The sequence below is a fragment of the Hemitrygon akajei genome, chromosome 11 (genome assembly GCF_048418815.1).
Source record: "Hemitrygon akajei chromosome 11, sHemAka1.3, whole genome shotgun sequence".
Classification (NCBI taxonomy): Eukaryota; Metazoa; Chordata; class Chondrichthyes; order Myliobatiformes; family Dasyatidae; genus Hemitrygon; species Hemitrygon akajei.
Window position 1 is genome coordinate 158858326 of NC_133134.1, and position 19787 is coordinate 158878112.

Consider the following 19787-nt stretch of genomic DNA (forward strand, 5'->3'; position numbering starts at 1 on the left):
ATTTGCTAATTGCAAAGTTTTGAGACGAACTCTAGGCCTTTTACCCTGCCAAATATACCTTGATAACATCTTGTTCCATTCATTGAATTGATTTTGATTAACCTCTATTGGTAGGGTCTGAAGAGATATAACAGTCTGGGCAGTATATTCATTTTAATGGATTCAATCCTTGAACCGAGACTAAAAAAAGGAATTAGGTTCCATTGTATTATATCTTTCTTTTTTTATATATATATATATATATATATATATATATATATATATATAGGCAGATAATTGCATTCTGATAATTTTGCCAAATCTTTTGCCATGCCCAGGGATATCGACTTTCAATTTCTCTTGGTAGGCTATAGTTATATGAAAGTAATTAGGTTTTACCTATGTTGATCTTGTATCCTGATAATTGACCATATTGTTCAAAGGATTGCATCAATTTAGGTAAAGAGTATGTTGGTTGCCCTAGATAGATCAAAATGTCATCCGTATAACAAGCCAATTTATGCTCTGTCCCTTTAATAGTAATTCCCCTGATATCTTCATTTTGTCTGATGTATTGAGCTAATGGTTCCAGATATAGCACAAAGAGTAGTGGTGACCATGAACAACCCTTTCTCATGCCCCTTTCTAGGGTAAGACTACTTGATAAATATCCATTGATTTTAATCCTAGCAGTAGGATTGTCATATAGTGTCTGTATAGTTTTAATAATTGTGTCTTGGAAACCAAATCTATGTAAAACTCTGTAAAGAAAATTCCAATTAACCGAATCAAATGCTTTTTCAGCGTCCACTCTTATCACTATTGCTTCGATTTTGTTTTTTTGTATATGATCCATAATGTGAAGTATCCTTCGTATATTGTCTTGAGCCCGGCGTTGTCGTATAAAACCTGTCTGATCATTACGTATCAGTATGGGTAGAAACTCCTCTAATCGTTTGGCCATGATGGAGGTAAATAACCTATAATCTACATTAAGAACGGATATTGGTCTAAATGACCCGCATTCCATTTTATCCTTGCTTTCTTTCGGTATAGCTGAGATTATCGCTTCCTTCCAACTGGGTGGCATTTGTGCCTTTTTTAGAGCCCAGTTCAGTGTGGGGAGTAAAACAGGAATTAACTCATTTTTAAATTCTTTGTACCACTCTGCCGTATACCCATCTGATCCTGGTGACTTGCTTAATTTAAGCCTACTAATTGCAGCTTTTAATTCAACTTCAGTTATGTCAGCAGTCATCCTATTTTGTTCTTTGCTTAAAGTGGGTAACTCTAGAGAATTCAAGAAGGTGTCAATTTGGGTTATACTTCCCTCTGGAACTTTGGAATATAGCGTTTTGTAAAACACTTCAAAAGCTTCTTGAATTTCACTTAGCCTATTTTTTATCATTTTTGTTCTTGGGTCCCTAATTCTATGAATTGTATTTTCTGCTATCTTTTTTTTCCAGTTTCCACGCCAGTATTTTCATAGATTTCGATCCACTTTCATAATGTCTCTGTTTTAGAAACAATAAGTTTTTCCTGATTTCTTGCATAGCCAAATTATTTATTTCATTCCTAATTTTTTTAATTTCCCCTAATGTATCCTGTGCCAAATTCAATTTGTGTTTTTTCTCTAGTTCCTTCAGCCTATTTTGTAATTCCTCTAATGTTTTATTCCTTTTTTTTCTTATATGAAGATATCGCTATAATTTTCCCTCTTAAGACAGCCTTCAGAGTATCCCATAAAATGGGAGGTGAAACCTCTCCATTATCATTAAATTCTAAGTAGAGACCAATTTCTTTTTTAATTTGTTCCTTAAAGTACGGATCATTGAGTAGACTTGAATTTAGTTTCCAAATAGTATTCTTTGGTTGTAGGTCAAAATCAACAGATAAATATATAGGTGCATGGTCACTTACATCAATTGTCCCAATTCCACAGGTGTTTATTTTGTCTTTGTCTTTTCCAAATGTCATGAAATAGTCTATTCTTGTATATACAGAAGGTGGAGCAGAATAATGAGTGTAATCCCTTCTGTCAGGGAAAAGGTCCCTCCATATATCAATTAAACCAACATCCTCAAAAAGTGTATTAACTTTCTTATGTAAAGATTTTGTTTCATAGGTTTTTCTATTGGAAGAGTCTAAGTTTGGTTGTAATTGTAAATTTAAGTCTCCCCCACCTATCAGGAGACCTTCTGTTTCCGTTACCATAATATCGGCAATTTTCTGAAAGAAACCAATATCACTTCCTGGAGGTGCGTATATATTCAATAGAGTAACTGAATTGCCGTCTATATACCCCCTTACCAGAATATATCTACCTTCTTTATCTCCCATTTCGAATATTTTTTCAAAATTTAACTTACTTGAGATAAGAATAGTAACTCCTCTCCTATGTCCTGATTTATACGAGGAGAAAAACAGATTAGTGAAGCCCATTCTCTTCAGTTTTTTATGCTCATTATCACTTAAATGAGTTTCCTGTAAATATACTACATGGGCTTGTTCTTTTTTCATTTTGGATAAAATTCTCATGTTTGATTGGATTTAATAGCCCATTTACATTAAAATAAATGAATTTTACCTTGTCCTTAGCCATCTGTATTTATCTGTCAATGAATCATTGAAATTAGAATAAAACTTAATCGATCTACTCCCTGAACAAATAAGAACCAAGAAACTCAAATAATAACAAAAATGGCAACGAACGTGTGATTCCAAGGCTGAGGTCTCTAGTAAATGACCCTGCGTAGAGCTAGAGGAAATGTCCAGCTGTGGGGGATAACCCCTCCTACTTGTGAGTTGAGGGCCCCCATTGCAGTATTCATAAAAGTCAGTGAACAAATCCATTACACAGAAAAGATTTCCCTGTGTACCCCTCCTATATATACATACATACACACATATACATATGCATACACATATACACATATATACATACATACACCCACACACACACACATATATATACATACACATACACATATATGAACATATATATATATTCTCATTTTGGTGGGGAAAAAGGAGTAAGTGAGCGAATAAAGAATAACAACTAAGTAATATAAAATCCACATTATATTAAGTATTTCTCGAGATAGGTATATCACTGTGTACTTTTGCTTCTGTTTAGCTTCTCAGCATTTTTAAAGTTAGCCAAACCTTATGGCTCTTCTGAAAGGGGTGAGGACTGTCTTTGGGAAACTCCCAGTCTCTTCCTGATATATTTCTCTCGGCCTGCTCCCGTCTCCTGCCTTCTCAATTCTCGCACTATTTCCCAAGCCGAGCGGGACAATTCCTCAGCCAAGCTTTCTTTCGTTTTGGTCATGCTGACGGGCAACCCTCTGACCTTCATGTCTGTAGTCGCCTCTTCCACTGTCTGGTACAACTGCTTCCTGTTGTCATAAAACACTCGAAGTTTAGCAGGGTACGGAGTTTGAAATCTAATCTTATTTTGCTTTAGTACTCGCTTTACTTCGGAGTATTCTTTGCGTTTCTGGAGGACTGTTGGGGGGGGGGTAATCTTGGTCGAAATATATTAATTTATCCTCTAAAAACACTCTCTTCTTACCCCAGGCCCTTCGTAGAATCTCCACCTTGGTGCTGTACCAAAGGAATTTAATTATAATTGATCGTGGCTTTGTATCCTGGGTAGGTTTTGGAACTAGCGCGCGGTGCGCTCTTTCGATTTCCAGCTTCATAGCCAGGGGAACATCCAGCGCGTCCCGCAGTAACTTTCTGACAAACTCTGTCATAGACGGGCCCTCCGCTCCTTCGGGAACGTTGTAGCTTCTGATATTTTTCTGCCATGATCTTCCCTCCAGATCAAGCAGTTTACCGTCTTGGTGATGTATGATTTTTATTGTCTTGCTCAGTATCCGTTCCATGTTTTGAACGCGATCTTCCACCTTCTCAATGCGAGTCTCTGCCACCGCTATTTTTTGATTAACGCTGGCGAGCTCTGCCTTAATATCACGGAGCTGCTGCTTTATATCTTTCTGGACCATTATTTCTTTCAGGATTTCGAGCATATTCGCCACTTCGACTGAACGAGGCCCGGCGGCCGCCTCGCTAGCACGCGGTCGGGTCAGAGAGCCGCTCGCTGCACTCCTCTTGGACGCAGGCTCCGCAGTGTCGCTTTTTTTATTTCCATTTCTTCTCCCCATTCTTGCCCCCTTTTCAGTTCAAATATTTTTCGAAAAATATTATATTTGACGGGTTAATGGGGCTTAATACGCGTTTTTCCGGAGGAGCTAGTGACTTAAGCTGCCATTCTCGACTATGATGTCACCAGAAACCCTTCTCCCCCATTCTGATGTTTGATCTGAAAAGCAATTGAACCTCTTGACCAGGTCAGCATGCTTTTATGCATTGAGTTGCTGCCAAATGATTGGTTGCTAGGGTATCAGTAATCAGTAGGTGTACAGGTGTACCTAATAAAGCGGCCACTCAGTGTTTGTGCATAGAATACTAACCTTTCTTAGTAAGCCAAGAGCAACATCTGTGTACAGAGTTCTTTCATGGGCCTCGTCCAGGAGGAGAACACTGAAACAGCAGCAAAAGAACAAATCCCATTAGACAGCAGAGGCCATATCCCTAACAAAGTTCCTTTATCACAACAACTGTTGGTTGTAAAGTTGGCAAATTCCCTTCATCACAGGGTCCAGGGTGACTATCACAGCTTCAAATATATATTGTGATAAAGTGATCCGTGATCCAGTGCTGCAACAGATGCTGCAAATTAAAATTAAACAATGTCAAAATTAAAGTCTACTTAATAACATACTAAATGAAAAAAATTACAGAATTAATATTGAAGGTGAAGGTAAGCAATTTGCTCTTGACTCTTTGCCATTTTATTCCGCTCCACCTTACACCTCTCAAAATAACTTTCTCTTTGCTACCACCTTGCTAGTCTAAGAAATTTTGATCTTTCCATCTAATATTGTCTTTTCACTGTCACCTTTCTGTCTAATATAGTCTGTTTGCTGTCACCTTGCTAGACTAGGGACCTCTGATCTTTCCCATCTAATATCGTATTGCTTAGACACCTTACTGTTACGGCTGGAGCATGGTTTCCAGTCAATATTTTAATAGTCTTCAATAATGTGATATGTATTCCTCTGTCTATAGGAGTTAACCTTAACACAAGATTGGACAGTTGGAATATAATTGTTACTTTTGCCAAGTATTATTTATTATCAATAAACAATAATTAATATTTCCACACAAACAGGATTTCCTGGTGGCCATTTTCATTCCAATTTCCATTCCCGTTCTGAAAACATCGGTCCTTAGCAGCCTCTTGTGCTGAGAAGAGGCACCCTCCAGGTAGAGGAGCAACACCTTGTATTCCATCTGGGTAGCCTCCATGGCACGAATATTGATTTCTTCTTCCGGTAAACAAGTTACTTCCCCTCACTTTCCTCTACTCCCCATCCTGACCTTTCACTTCTTCACACCTGCCTTCTACTTCCCCTGGGTCCCTTCCTCCTTTTATCCACTCTCTTCTCCTATCTGATTCATTCTTCTCCAGCCCTTGACCTTTCCCATCCATCTGGCTTCACCCATCACCTTCCAGCTAGCCACCTTCCACCTTTTTATTCTGGCAACTTCCCCCTTCCTTTCCAGTCCTGATGAAGGGTCTCAGCCTGAAATGTCAACTATCTATTCATTTCCATAGATGCTGCCCGACCCTACTGAGTTCCTCCAGCATTTTAGGTATGTTGCTTTGCAATTAATACTCCCAGCCCACAACCACATCAATAAACAGCAGAGAACCTAAATATTTTACAATAAGTGTCCCATTCTGTTCTTCTTTATAATTCACCGCTTACTTATGTGTCAGGTGAAAATTAAATTGGGAATGGATTCCTTCTTGCATTATTTTGATGACGCATGGAGACTTGATCAAAATTGTGCTTAGCTTAATATAATTCTCAGTTCACTGAACTAAATACAAGTATTTGCTAACAACCTTATGAGTAAGTAAAACTTAAATGCAGCAGGAACCAAGTAGCTTAGTTTTGTTTCATTTTACTTGCAATAAAATTTAAAAATACCAGCCTGGTATGGAAACACCAATGCCCTTGAACGGAAAATCCTATAAAAAGTAGTGGATGCAGCCCAGTCTATTGTGGGAAAAGCCCTCCCCACTATTGAGCACATCTACGTGAAACACTGTCGCAGGAAAGCAGCATCCATCATCAGGCACCACCACCACCCAGGACATGCTCTCTTCTCACTGCTGCCATCTGGAAGAAGGTATAGCAGCATCAGGACTCTCACCGTGAGGTTGTTACCCCTCTGCCATCTGGCTTTTGAACCAGAGGGGATAACCACTCAACTTCTCTTGTCCCATCATTGAAATTTTCCCACAACTAATGGATTCACTTTTAAGGACTCTATATATCATGTTTTAGACATTTCTTGCTTATTTATTTATTATTTATTTACTTATTATTATTACTACGACTTATTTTTATATTTGCGCAGTTTGTTGTCTTTTGCACACTGATTGAATACCCAATTGGTGTGGTCTTTCATTGATTCTATTATGGTTATTATTCTATTATGGATTGATTATGTCTGCATTAAAATGAATTTCAGACTTGTATATGGTGACATGTATGTACTTTGATAATAAAATATACTTCGAACTTTATATATCTTTATATATTATAGAACTACAGTAACAGTCTAAATATATTGCATGTATAATCAATATTTACCTATATTTCTTCAGTAAAGGGTCAGCCATCATTTCCCTGACGAGCATCCCATCTGTAAGGAACTAAATCACAATGGGACAGTATAATTCAATGTTTTGATTCAGAACAATGCAATACTTCTTCCTCATAGAGCACGAAAGGGTACCAATATATGTCATGTAACAACAGTTTATGCTTAATAATTATCACAGGACAAGCTCCTACACCTTGCCTGCTGTCTTGTCAAGAAGATTGGTCTCCTGTCGTAATAAGGTTCAGTGAAAAGGGATGAAAAGTGTTTGTGAAGCATAGTTTTAAAGAGTTAATCTCTTTAATTCCATGTCTTGAAACACAATTTGGTCCAATGAGACAGCTGCAATCTCTATGTAATCCATCAGTGTAATCACAATCTGATGGCCAAGAAAGAAGGGAATGTGTATGAAATGTAAAGACTTAATTGTAACGTTCTCTCTTTTTCCAATATCCCACGTGCCAGATAGGGTGACATTTTCACAGTGGTTTGTGCGTTCTAACACCTTAGCCAAGCTGTACTGAGGGTCATGATGTCATAGAGTTATACTGCAAGGAAACTGGCTCTTAAGACTCAACTTAAGACCATGATTCCCATCTAAACCATTCCCATTTATCTGTATTTGGTCCACATACCTCTAAACCTTTTCTATCCCATGGACCAATACCATTAAGCAAGGGATCTGTGGGTCCCAACATGGGAACCTCTGCTCTAAACCTTTCCTATCCATGAACTTTCCAAGTGCCTTTTAAATGCTGTTAACATTTTATTTTAGAGATACAGCGTGGTACAGCACCCCACCAATTTAACTCGAGTCTAATCACAGGAAAATTTATAATCACCAATTTAACGTACTAACCAGTACATCTTTGGACTGCGGGAGGAAACCAGAGCACTCGGAGGGAACCTACGCACATGTGGAAAGAACGCACAGAGGACCCCAGAATTTAAATCCGAACTTCAACTCTAACTGTTATGCTACCATGGTACCCTGAGCTAGTAAACTACTTATTTGGATAACAAGCAAGACCATAAGACATAGGAGCAGAATTAGGCCATTTGGCCCATTGAGTCTGCTCCACCATTCAATCATGACCAATTTATTATTTCTCTCAACCACAGACTCCTGCCTTTCCCCCATAACTTTTGAGAAAGTTATTCAGCCATAAGGAAACATTGCAGGTAAGCCGCATCCTCTCCTTGACTCATAGAGTCACAGGGCAACAGGAGCACAGCATAGATACAGAGCTTTCAGTTCCACATCCCAACTTCCTGCGTTTGGCCCATATCTAAGACCTGCCCCTACAAACTTCTAGCAGAAATGGCCAAGCAGTGACTATGTGAAGGATCCATGCTCCATTTTAATGTCCTTAGCCCTTATTGCGTCTGAAGCCAAGTAAAGCTCGCTATGGGCAGAGGAGATTCGGTGCCCATACAACCAGCCCGGTTACGAGGTTGGATTGCTCTGGGCGCCGGGCAGATTTGAAGAGCTTGAGAGTGGCTTCAGGCTGATTGACGAAATCTGGGCCCAGATCGAGTCACTGGGAGTCGTGGTCTAGGCCGGGAGCCTTTAGCAACAGTGGTGCCTGGGTCCTAGTGTGAGGTACGAATCGCTGTTTAGACAATTTAAGTTTAAACCTCGGCCCAGATCACAGGCGAGAGCCGTTTGCGTTCGCACTCTGCAATCTTCACTCCTCTGTCCAGGGCGTCGGAGCCTTTTGCCGTTTCATTATTTGGTCAATTTAAACACCAGACTGAAAAGACAGGGTGTCGGTCGGGACAAGAGACAATTTCACTCACTCTCTGTGATGGTCATCTCCATGGCGCTGAGGCTATGAAAACTGCCCCAGCTGCTGTGCTCCGTGCGGCTAATATGATGAACTAATAAGGGAGGCTTTGGGCCTGCTCCGGGCTGCTCTGGGGTTTGGATCTGAGGACTCAATTTTGGTTCAGGATACTGTTGTTCGCTTCAATTGTTTGCATGGTTTTTTAATTCTTTTTTCTCTCTTGCGCATTGAGTGTTGGTCTTTTATTTTTTTTCTTTAAATGGGTTATTTCAGGTTTCTTGCTTTTTGGCTACCTGTAAGCAAGTAAATCTCAAGATTGCATAAGTTATAAATTCTTTGATATAAATGTACTTGAATCTTGAAACTTAAAAACATTCTGACTTAGTACAGTCTGGGAACAAATCTGCAAACTTTCTGGTAGTGTGTGGCATTGCTTTAAATATTAGTCTCATTTGTTACGTGTACATTGGAACATTGAAACATACAGTGAAATGTGAAGTTTGCATCATCATTTCTGATGTGCTGGGGAAGCCTGCGAGTGTCGCCATGCTTTTTCTGCCTGCCCACAACCCACTAGACCTAACTGTACGTCTTTGGAATGTGGGAGGAAACTGGAGCACACAGTGATAGAGAGAATGTACACTCCTTACAAACAGCGCAGGAACTGTACCCCTGCCGGTGATTGATAACGCTATAAACCCTGACTGCCCTAACCTCTACACTACCTTACCGCCCCACTTCAGCCACATTCAGCCAGTGGCAAGCATTGACAGTAAACCTTACCTTTATTCTGGTGGCTTGCGAATCTGTGCAATCGTCAAAACGGATGCAATATCCAACCTCATGACCCAACAATGCCCCTCGTTCCTCTGCTACTCGGCCTGCCACCTAGAAATAAAAGGAAGCAAGATCAACAGGTATAAAGTGCTCACAGATCGTAAACACACTTAACTCAGCTTCACTGGCCCCATCACTGAACTGTTCCCATGACCTATGGACTCACTTTCAAGGACACTTCATCTTATGTTTGCCATATTTATTGCTTGCTTTTTTTTTGTCTTTTGCATATTGGTTGTTTGTATATCCTGTTGGGTGTGGTCTTTAATTGATTCCATTATGCTTCTTGGACTTATAGAGTATGCCCACAAGAAAACAAATCTCAGGGTTGTACATGGTGACATACATGTGCTTTGGGGGTGGTGGGGTGGAGGTACGTCTCCATTAAAGGAGGTGTAAGGTGCTCCCTCCCTCTGCTAGTCTGTAGACCACCCTTGGGCAAGATGTAGCACTTGCTCAGCCCCCTAATCAGGGTCAAGTGAAGCCATGGGAGCAGGTGGTGGATGGTCATATGAGCAGCCGGTGTAGATCACAAGTCCTGGTTATGTTACCACTGACGCCAGGCAGACAAAATCTGAAGAGTATTGATAATGGTTGGGGTCACCTGCCTTGTAAAGACACTGTCCTGAAGAAAGCAAAGGCAAACCACTTCTGAAGATAAATTGCCCAAGACAATCATGGTCGTCCACGTCATACGAAATGACATGTAACAAACAAACAATGCATGCTTTGATAATAAATTTACTTTGAACATTGAGCTTTGGACAAGAGATTCCACACTTACGATAAATTCGGAACAACATACACAAAATGGTGGAAGAACTCACAGATCCTCCAACATTTTGTGTTTGCTGCCTGCAAATCTTATTCTTTGAGATGCGATATAATAAAAAGAAAGGTGTATGTATGCAGAAGATATCACGAGTTTACAGGCAATGTAAACATACATTGTCCAGCACTGCAAGTTATCTAGGCCAGTAACAAAAAGCAGTTATATGGTATTGCTAATAATCAAATATAGTCATAATATTTCAACAGACACATATTTTCACCTAACCAAGGAGAAAAGTAAAGAAAAACTTGATCAGAAAGGTACACCTTAAGAAGGTTCTCAAGAGTGTGTGAAGAGGGTCTTATTACTTGATAATTTTCCTACAATAAAAGTGTTAGGTCTTCTCTTTCTTGACAGCATAAATGATGTTGCACAAACACAGGCCATTTGGCCCACTGAGCACATGTTTTTTCCAAAGAAGAGCCTATAACAAATCCTATTGTTCTGTTTCCCAATAACTTTGGAATGTTTTCTCCTACAAGCATTTAAGAACATAAAACAGTACACAGTACAGCACAGGCCCTTTGGTCCAATGACGTTGTGCTGACCTTTTATAAATACTTCTATAGTGGAGAGTACTGGCTGCATCATAGCCTGATATGGAAACACTAATGCCCTTGAACAAAAAAATACTTCAAGAAGTAGTGGATATGGCCCAGTTCATCACAGGTAAAGCTCTCTCCATCATTGTGCACAACTACACAGAGTATTATCACAGGAAAGCAATATCCATCATCAGGGACCCCCAAAACCCAGGACATACCGTAGATGTCGGATTATAAGCCGCTACTTTTTTCCCACGCTTTGAACAGCTTTGAACACTGCTGCCTTTACTACGATGCGGTTAATGCATGATTTTTTTTCATGCCGCCAAAAACATTTTGCCTCGTAACAGTAGACCAATAAAATTGATGAGTAGTTCACAGAGGTCCAATGAAATTGTACGATAAATCAAGCGCACTTTCACAATTAAATTATTGTAAATCAGTCATTTGTACTCACCCTCATCAACATGGAAAACACTCAAAGAAAAGCATTGTGCTGCCTTTATGGCAGTTATTTAGTTTATAATATTTTCGCTTAGTAATTCATTTGTTAGTATTTTCTAGTTGAATAAAGTATCTATCTATCTATTTGTTTTCTGTACATCCCGGGATACTATGACATCACATCCGGTTTCGCCGCGTCTTGTGGGAAATACCGGTTTGCGATAAATGGGAAGGTGGGGGGGAGCACATTAGCCGAGCACATTACCCGAGCGAAAACGCTGCTTTTAAGTTAAAGGCGATCAATAACTTTTCCTGGTAGGCTGCAGTATATATTTTTTTACGTCGTTAGGAGATATTGGAATGTTGTTCGTGCACTGTTCAGTAAAAAAGTATATGCAACGTAATTTGTGTGTTACCGATACGTATGTATATTTAAAAGTAGCCGTGTTAGAGGCACGGTTCGAAAAAAAGCATTTGCAATATGTATTTGTTTATGTTACCATACGGATTTAATTAAAAGTTAAAAAATCCTCACGTGTAATATCTTTCTGTGTAAATATCTCATATTACAACGTGGGACACCTGCGGCCTAAAATCCGGTGCGGCTTGTACAAGTACAAAATTGATTTTCTTTCTAAAATTAGAGACAGTGGCTTTTAATCAGGTGCGCTCTGTAGTGCGAAATCTACGGTACTCTCTTCTCCCTGCTGTCATCAGGAAGAAGGTGCAGGAGCCTCAGGACTCACACCACCAGGTTTAGGAACAGTTATTATCCCTCAACCATCAGACTCTTGAACCAAAGGGGATAACTTCGCTCAACTTCACTTGCCCCCATCATTGAAATGTTCCCACAACCTATGGACTCAGTTTCAAGGACTCTTCATCTCATGTTCTCGATATTTATTGCTTATTTATTATTATTACTGTTATTTCTTTCTTTTTGATTTGCAGTTTGTTGTCTTTTGCACACTGGTTGAATGCCCAAGTGGTGCGTTCTTTCATTGATTCTGTTATCATTCTATGGATTAATTGAGAATGCCTGCAAGAAAATGAATCTCAGAGCTATATATAATGACATATAAATACTTTGAACCAACTCTATGACCTATCTAACCCTTTCCTCCTACATAGCCCTCCATTTTTATATATTTATATAATTGCCTTTGGGAAGTTATTCCACCACCTTTGCCATCATGGTCTTCCTCAATATTAATTATAATACTAAAATTTGAAGCATCCATAAGTTTTAATATTATACTTTAATTTTATAGTCATAGAGAAGTACAACACAGAAACAGGCCCATCGGCCCATCTGGTCCATGCCAAAACCATTTAAACCACTTACTCCCATTAACTAACACTGGGACCATCTCCTCATTATCCCTACTATCCATCTACCTAACCAAACTTCTCTTGAACATTGAAATTGAGCTTGCATGAACCACATGATGACAGCTCATTCCACACTCTCACGACCCTCTGAGTGAAGATGTTTCCTCTCATGTTCCCCTTAAACTTCTCACCTTTCACCCTTAACCCATGAACTCTGGATGTAGTCCCACCCAACTTCAGTGGAAAAATCCTGCATGCACTTACTCTATCTATACCCCTCATAATCTATCAAATCTCCTCTTAATCTTCGACGTTCTAAAGAATACAGTCCTAACCTATTCAATCTTTCCTTATAACTCAGGTCCTCCAGACCCGGAAACATCCTTGTAAATTTCCTCTATAGTCTTTCAACCTTATTTACATCTTTTCTGTAGGTAGGTGACCAAAACTGCATACTATACTCCAATTTAGGCCTCACCAATGTCTTATACAACTTCAACATAACATCCTATCTTCTGTACTCAATACTTTGGTTTATAAAGGCCAATGTGCCAAAGGCTTTCTTTACAATCCTATCTACCTGTGACACATTGTCAATGAATTACGGGCCTGTATTCCTAGATCCCTTTGTTTTACTATGATCCTCAGTGCCCTACTGTTTACTGTGTAAGACTCACCCTGGTTGGTCCTACTGAGGTGTAAAACCTCATACTTGTCTGTATTAAGTTCTATCTGCCATTTTTCCAGATCCCTCTGCAAACTATGATAGCCTTCCTCACTGTCCACCACACCCAAATCTTGGGTGTCATCTGCAAATTTAACCACATTATTATCCAGATCATTGAAATAGATGACAAACAATGAAGGACCCAACATCGATCCCTGCAGCACACACTAACTAGTCACAAGCCTCCAGTCAGAGAGGCAAACCTCTACTACCACTCTCTGGCTTCTCCCATAAATCCAATTTACTGTCTCACTCTGAATGCCAAGTGATTGAACCTTCTCGATCATCCTTCCATGCAGGACCTTGTCAAATACCTTACTAAAGTCAATGTAGACAACATACACAGCTTGCCTCCATCCACGATCCTGGTAACCTCCTCAAAATACTCTATAAGATTGGTTAGACATGATCTACAACGCACAAAGCCATGCCATGTCAGTCTATGTCAATCCAAACTTATATATCTGGTCCCTAAGAATACCTTCCAATAACTTTCCCATAACTGATGTCAGACTCACCAGCCTATAATTTCCTGGTTTATGCTTAGAATCTTTTTTAAACTGCAGAACAACTTTAGCTATCCTCTAATCCTCTGGTACCTCTCCTGTCACTAAGGATGTTTTAAATATCTCTGCTAGGGCTCCTGCATTTCTTATACTCCATAAGCACTTCATTTTTCCCTACTTGCCTATACCTGCAAAGCACCTTGTTTTCTCTCTTAACCAGGGTCTCAATATCTCTTGAAAACCAAGGTTCCCAACAGTTGTTATCTTTATCTTTTACTCTGATAAGCATATACAAGTTTTGTACTCTCAAAATTTAGTTTTTTTTTTAAGGCCTCCAACTTTCCAAGTACCTCTTTGCCAGAAAACAGCCTGTCCCAATCCACACTTGCCAGATCATTTCTGAAACATCAAAATTGTTCCTTCTTCAATTTAGAATCTCAAGGCTTTATTTACATAAATCACTTTCCCAACTAAATTGACATGTACTACACGTGATTGTAAATTTATAAGTGCACAGAAGCTGCAACACATTACGCACGCAGCAGTGCACAAATCTGTAAGGTTTCAGTTCAAGAGATAACTGTGGGTTTTCCAAAGTAAGTGCAGATTTTCTGATAAGGTCCTGTGGTTATTTGCTCAAGATAAAGCTACTTACCGAAACTGCAGCAACCCTGCGAGGCTGTGTCACACCAATCACTCGTCCCTCCGCAGTCCAGCCAGCTTCTAACAGATACTGTGTACAAGTGAGAAGAGAGGTGAGTGAGACTGAAGGTGTCACGTTTGTGAAAGATGCGTCTTTACCCAGTTCACCTTTTTGAGGGTTTTCTGTGGAAGTCACAGCAAAAACGAAATACTTCCCTGTTGAAAATCAATATCTAAACTACACACAGTGGCCACTTTATTAGATACAACAGGCACCTAATAAAGTGGCCACTGAGTGCATGTTCATGGTCTTCTGCTGCTGTAGCCCATCCACTTCAAGGTTTGACTTCTTGTGCATTCGGAGATGCTTTACTGCACACCACTGTTTTATAGTGTGGGTAGTTGAGTTACTGTTGCCTTCCTGTCAGCATGAATCAGTCTGGCCATTTTCCTCTGACCTCTCTCATTGACAAGGCATTTTTCACCGTAGAATTGCAATTCAATGGATGTTTTTTTTTTTTGTTTTTCGCACTATTCTTTGTAAACTCCAAGACTGTTGTACGTGAAAATCCCAGGAAGGTCGGCAGTTTCTGAGATATTCAAGCTCCCCATCTGGCACCAACAATCATTCCACAGTCAAAGTGACTTTGATCACATTTCTTCCCCATTCTGATGTTTGGTCTGAACAACAACTGAACCTCTTGACTATATCTGTATGTTTTTATGCGTTGAGTTACTGCCACATGATCAGGTGTGCCTAATAAAATGGCTACTGCGTGTAGAACATACACCAGTAAAAGCTAGGTGATAACTAGCTTGTAATCCTTCCCCTTCCCCACCTTCTTATTCTACCTTCTGCTCCAAAATAAGCAGTCCAAACTGTTTATTCATTTCCTTCGATGCTGTCTGACCTGCCGAGTTCCTCCAGCATTTTGTATGTGTTACTCTGGATTTCCTGCATCTGCAGAATCTCTCGTGTCTGTAAAGTTTTACACTCAGATTTGGAATATAGAAGAGGCTATCCGGCCCATTGTGTCTGTGCTTTTCGAACCCTGATCCAATTTGTTCCACACCCATGTCTTGTCAGTTTTAGCTCTCCCACTATGGAGTAAATCCAGTCTGCTGACTTTCAGCCTTTTACAGTAGAAATGTTATGTATTGCATTGTATTGCTGCTACTGCAAAGGAAAAACATATTTCATGAGATATGTGAGCAATGATAAACCTGATTCAGATGTGGGTCTCTACCGTGGTCTGAGAGTGGGAAGGGGGCAGGGAGAGGGGAAATCATGGTTGTGAGAAGGGGAAGAGAGAGGGGAGAGAACAGGAAGCACCAGAAAGACATTCTGTAGTGATCAATAAACCCAATGCTGCAACCACACCACTCCCCCACCCATGGCACTCCTCTGCTTCCTGCTCCACACCCCTCCCATGGCGCTTGACCTTCGCTATTCCCAACTTCCTTTGCTCCCACCAGATTTACAAACTTGCTCTCCACTCCACATTGGTAAATACAGAATTGTGCTAAAGATTTTAGGCACCCTACCTCTCTGTATATATGCCTAAGACTTTTGCTAAGTACAGTTGGCCCTCCTATCCACAAGGGATTGGTTCCAGGACCTCCCACGGATACCAAAAAATGTGGATGCTCAAGTCTCTTATATAAAATGGCATAGTATTTACATATAACCTACACACATCTTCCCGTATACTTTAAATCATCTCTAGATTACTTATAATACCTAAATCAATGTAAATGCTGTGTAAATAGTTGTTATACTGTAATATTTAGGGGATATTGACAAGAAAAACTGTACATGTTCCTCTCACTCACAACACAAGCAGCAATCGGACGAGACTCAAGGCGAACAATGATCAAACGACGAGTAAAACTTTTAATCATCTCTAGATTACAGAACTTATAACACCTGATACAATGGAAATGCTATGTAAATAGTTGCTACACTGTCTTGTTTAGGGAATATTGACAAGAAAAAAAACTGTACATGTTCCTCTCACTCACAACACAAACAGCAAATGAACGTGACGCCAATTCTCCCATGATCTTTACGTTCTTGAGGCTGTAGCACTTTACACAGCCAGCCAGCCATCCTTTACTAGCCTTAAACTCTTTTCTCCTGCTCTCATCAACGCTGTCACAGTAGTGCTCATAGAGACTAAGACTTTTTCTTGTATAATTTGGCCATCGACAGGGATATGCTTCTGTGACATGTCCTCTAGCCACACACTTAATGCTTTCTCAGTCTTCGCAAGCACTTTATCACGAACCAGAGAGACCATTTTTGCCGTTGTAGGGGCAGCACTAACACTTCCACGAATTTCAGCTTCTTTCTGCACTATTGTGTGAATGTTCGATTCATTCTTACCGACCTTACGGCCCACTTCGGAAAGCGACATGTCACTTTTCAACAGATCTAATATTTCTACTTTCTCGGCGAGGGATAGCACTTTATGCTCCCTCTTAGCCTTTGAGGAACTGTTTTGACCACGTAATTGCCTTTTAGGAGTCATTTTTTCACAGGAACAAAGTAGTGAGCGAATGAGATGCGAGGCGAATAATGCTCGAGCAACGAGTGCTGGAAGAGCACTTCCGGGTTTTCTCGATTCGCGGTTGGTTGAATTCGCGCATGCGGAACTCGCGGATAAGGAGGACCGACTGTACTGTACATTTCAGTACAGGTTAGATTCTTACACATGTAGGGCTAACAAACAAACTCTGGCTTACTGAGCGACAGGTGCTATCATGTCTGTCATCACAGTAAATACATTTAAGAAAAGGTTGGATAAATTTTTGCACAGTAAGGGACTTAAGGGTTATGAGGAAAAGGCAGGTAGATGAGTCCATGGTCAGATCAGCCATGATCTTATTGAATGGTGGAGCAGGCTCGAGGGGCCAGATGGCCTACTCCTGCTCCTATTTTCTTATGTTCTTATACCTTGTTGCTGGTGTCCAGTGATGATGCCCCATCTTGCTGGATTTCCCAGCACTACACTGCAGAAACATCCTCTCCCATCTACACTCGGTAGCCACTTGCTTAGGTGTACATGTATACTTGCTCGTTAATGCAAGTATCTAATCAGCCAATCATGTGGCAGCAACCCAGTGCACAAACGCATGCAGACGTAGTCAAGAACTTCAGTTGCTGTTCAGACCAAACATCAGAATGATCTCCTGGGGTTTGCACAGTCTGTAGAGTTTACAGACATTGGTGGGAAAAACATTAAAAATATCCAGTGAAAGGCAGTTCTGTGGGTGAAAATGCCTTGATAATGAGAGAGTTTAGAGGAGAACAGCCGAACTGGTTCAAATTAACAGGAAGGCGAAAGTAACTCAAATAAAGATGCAACAGAACAGCGGCATGCAAAAATGGTACGTATGTCAAGCCTTGAAATAAATGGGCTCCAGCAGCAGAAGACCATGAATATGCACTCAGCGGCCACTTTATTTGGTACAGGAAGCATGGAATTATTTCACAGGAAGGTGGTGTAGTAGCTTAAATAACACTGTTACAGTGCCAGCAACCTGGGTTCAACTGTGCCACTGTCTGTAAGGAATTTGTATGCCCAGGTTTCCTCTGGATGCTCCAGTTTCCCCCTACATTCCCAAGACGTATGGGTTAGTCGGTTAATTGGTCACATGGGTGTAACTGGATGGCACAGGCTCATTGGGCCTGTTACCATGTTGTAACTTTAAATAAACTAAATAACATTGTACCTTCATTTATAAAGGGTAGCAGGTGTAAGCCGGGTGGGTTTATACCTGGCTACAGACACGTGAACCTTATATCAGTGGCTGTAAAGTTTATCTATTTATTTATTGATTGAGATACCATGCGGAATAATTTTTCCTGCCCTTTAAGGTGCACCACCGAGCAAGCCCCGATTTAATCCTAGCCTAATCGTAAGACCATAAGACACAGGAGCTGAATTAGGCCATCTGGCCCATCGAGTCTGCTCCGCCATTCAATCATGGCTGATTCTTTTTTTTTCTCCTCCTTAACCCCAGTTCCCAGTCTTCTCCCCATAACCTTTGATGCCATGTCCAATCAAGAACCTATCAATCTCTGCCTCAAATACACCCAATGACCTGGCCTCCACAGCTGCGCGTGGCAACAAATTCCACAAATTCATCACTCTCTGACTAAAGAAATTTCTCCACATCTCTGTTTTGAATGGACGTCCCTCTATCCTGAGGCTGGGCCCTCTTGTCCTAGACTCTTCCATCATGGGAAACATCCTTTCCACATCTACTCTGTCTAGGCCTTTCAACATTCGAAAAGTTTCATTGAGATCCCCCTCATCATTCTGAATTCCAGTGAGTACAGACCCAGAGCCATCAAATGTTCCCCGTATGATAACCCCTTAATTCCTGGAATCACCTTTGTGAACTTCCTCTGGGCCCTCTCCAATGCCAGCACATCTCTTCTAAGATGAAGAGCCCAAAACTGTACACAATACTCAAGGTGAGGCCTCACCAATGACTCATAGAGCCTCAGCATCACATCTCTGCTCTTGTATTCTAGACCTCTTGAAATGAATGCTAACATTTCATTTGCCTTCCTCACCACTGACTCAACCTGAAAGTTAACCGTTAGGGTGTTCCGTACAAGGACTCCCAAGTTCCTTTGCATTTCAGATTTTTGGATTTTCTCCCCGTTTAGAAAATAGTTCACACATTTGTTTCTACTATCAAAGTGCATGACTATGCATTTTCCAATATTATATTTAATTTGCCACTTTATTGTCCTCATCTGTCTAAATCATTCTGCATCCTATCTCTTTCATCAACACCACCTGCCCCTCCACCAATCTTCGTATCATCTGCACACTTGGCAGCAAAGCCAGCTATTTCATCATCTGAGTCATTTATATACAGCATAAAAAGAAGTAGTCCTAATTCTTCCAATCAGCCAATGCTCTAACCACATTAGTAACTTTCCTGTAATACCATGGGCTTTTAACTTAATAAGCAGCCTCATGTGTGGCACCTTGTCAAAGGCCTTCTGAAAGTCCAAATATGTAGCATCCACTGCATCTCCTTTATCTATCCTACTTGTAATCTCCTCAAAGAATTCCAACGGGTTTGTCAGGCAGGATTTTCCCTTAAGGAAACCATACTGACTTTGTCCTATCTTGTCCTGTGTCACCAAGTACTCCATTACCTTGTCCTTAACAGTTGACTCCAACATCTTCCCAACCACTGAAATCAGGCTAACTGGTCTATAATTTCCTTTCTGCTGCCTTCCTCCTTTCTTAAAAAGTGGATCATGGGACAATTTACAATGACCAATTAACCTACCAACTGGAACATCGTTGGGACTGTGGGAGGAAACCCAAGCACCAGGAGAAAACCCACACAGACACGGGGAGAACGTATAAACTCCTTACAGGC

General features: G+C 40.5%; 1 protein-coding gene across 2 annotated transcripts in view; it reads right to left on the reverse strand.

Annotated features, from left to right (window-relative positions):
- Positions 1–19787, reverse strand: part of dhx35 (DEAH-box helicase 35) — a 106305-nt gene that overhangs the window by 70335 nt on the left and 16183 nt on the right. For both annotated transcript variants that reach the window (XM_073062036.1, XM_073062035.1), the window contains exons 4-7: positions 14389–14466; positions 9294–9398; positions 6714–6775; positions 4458–4527 (exon numbers count right to left, since the gene is read on the reverse strand). In XM_073062036.1, coding sequence (XP_072918137.1) covers positions 4458–4527; positions 6714–6775; positions 9294–9398; positions 14389–14466 — 315 coding nt within the window. The remainder of the gene's footprint in view (positions 1–4457; positions 4528–6713; positions 6776–9293; positions 9399–14388; positions 14467–19787) is intronic.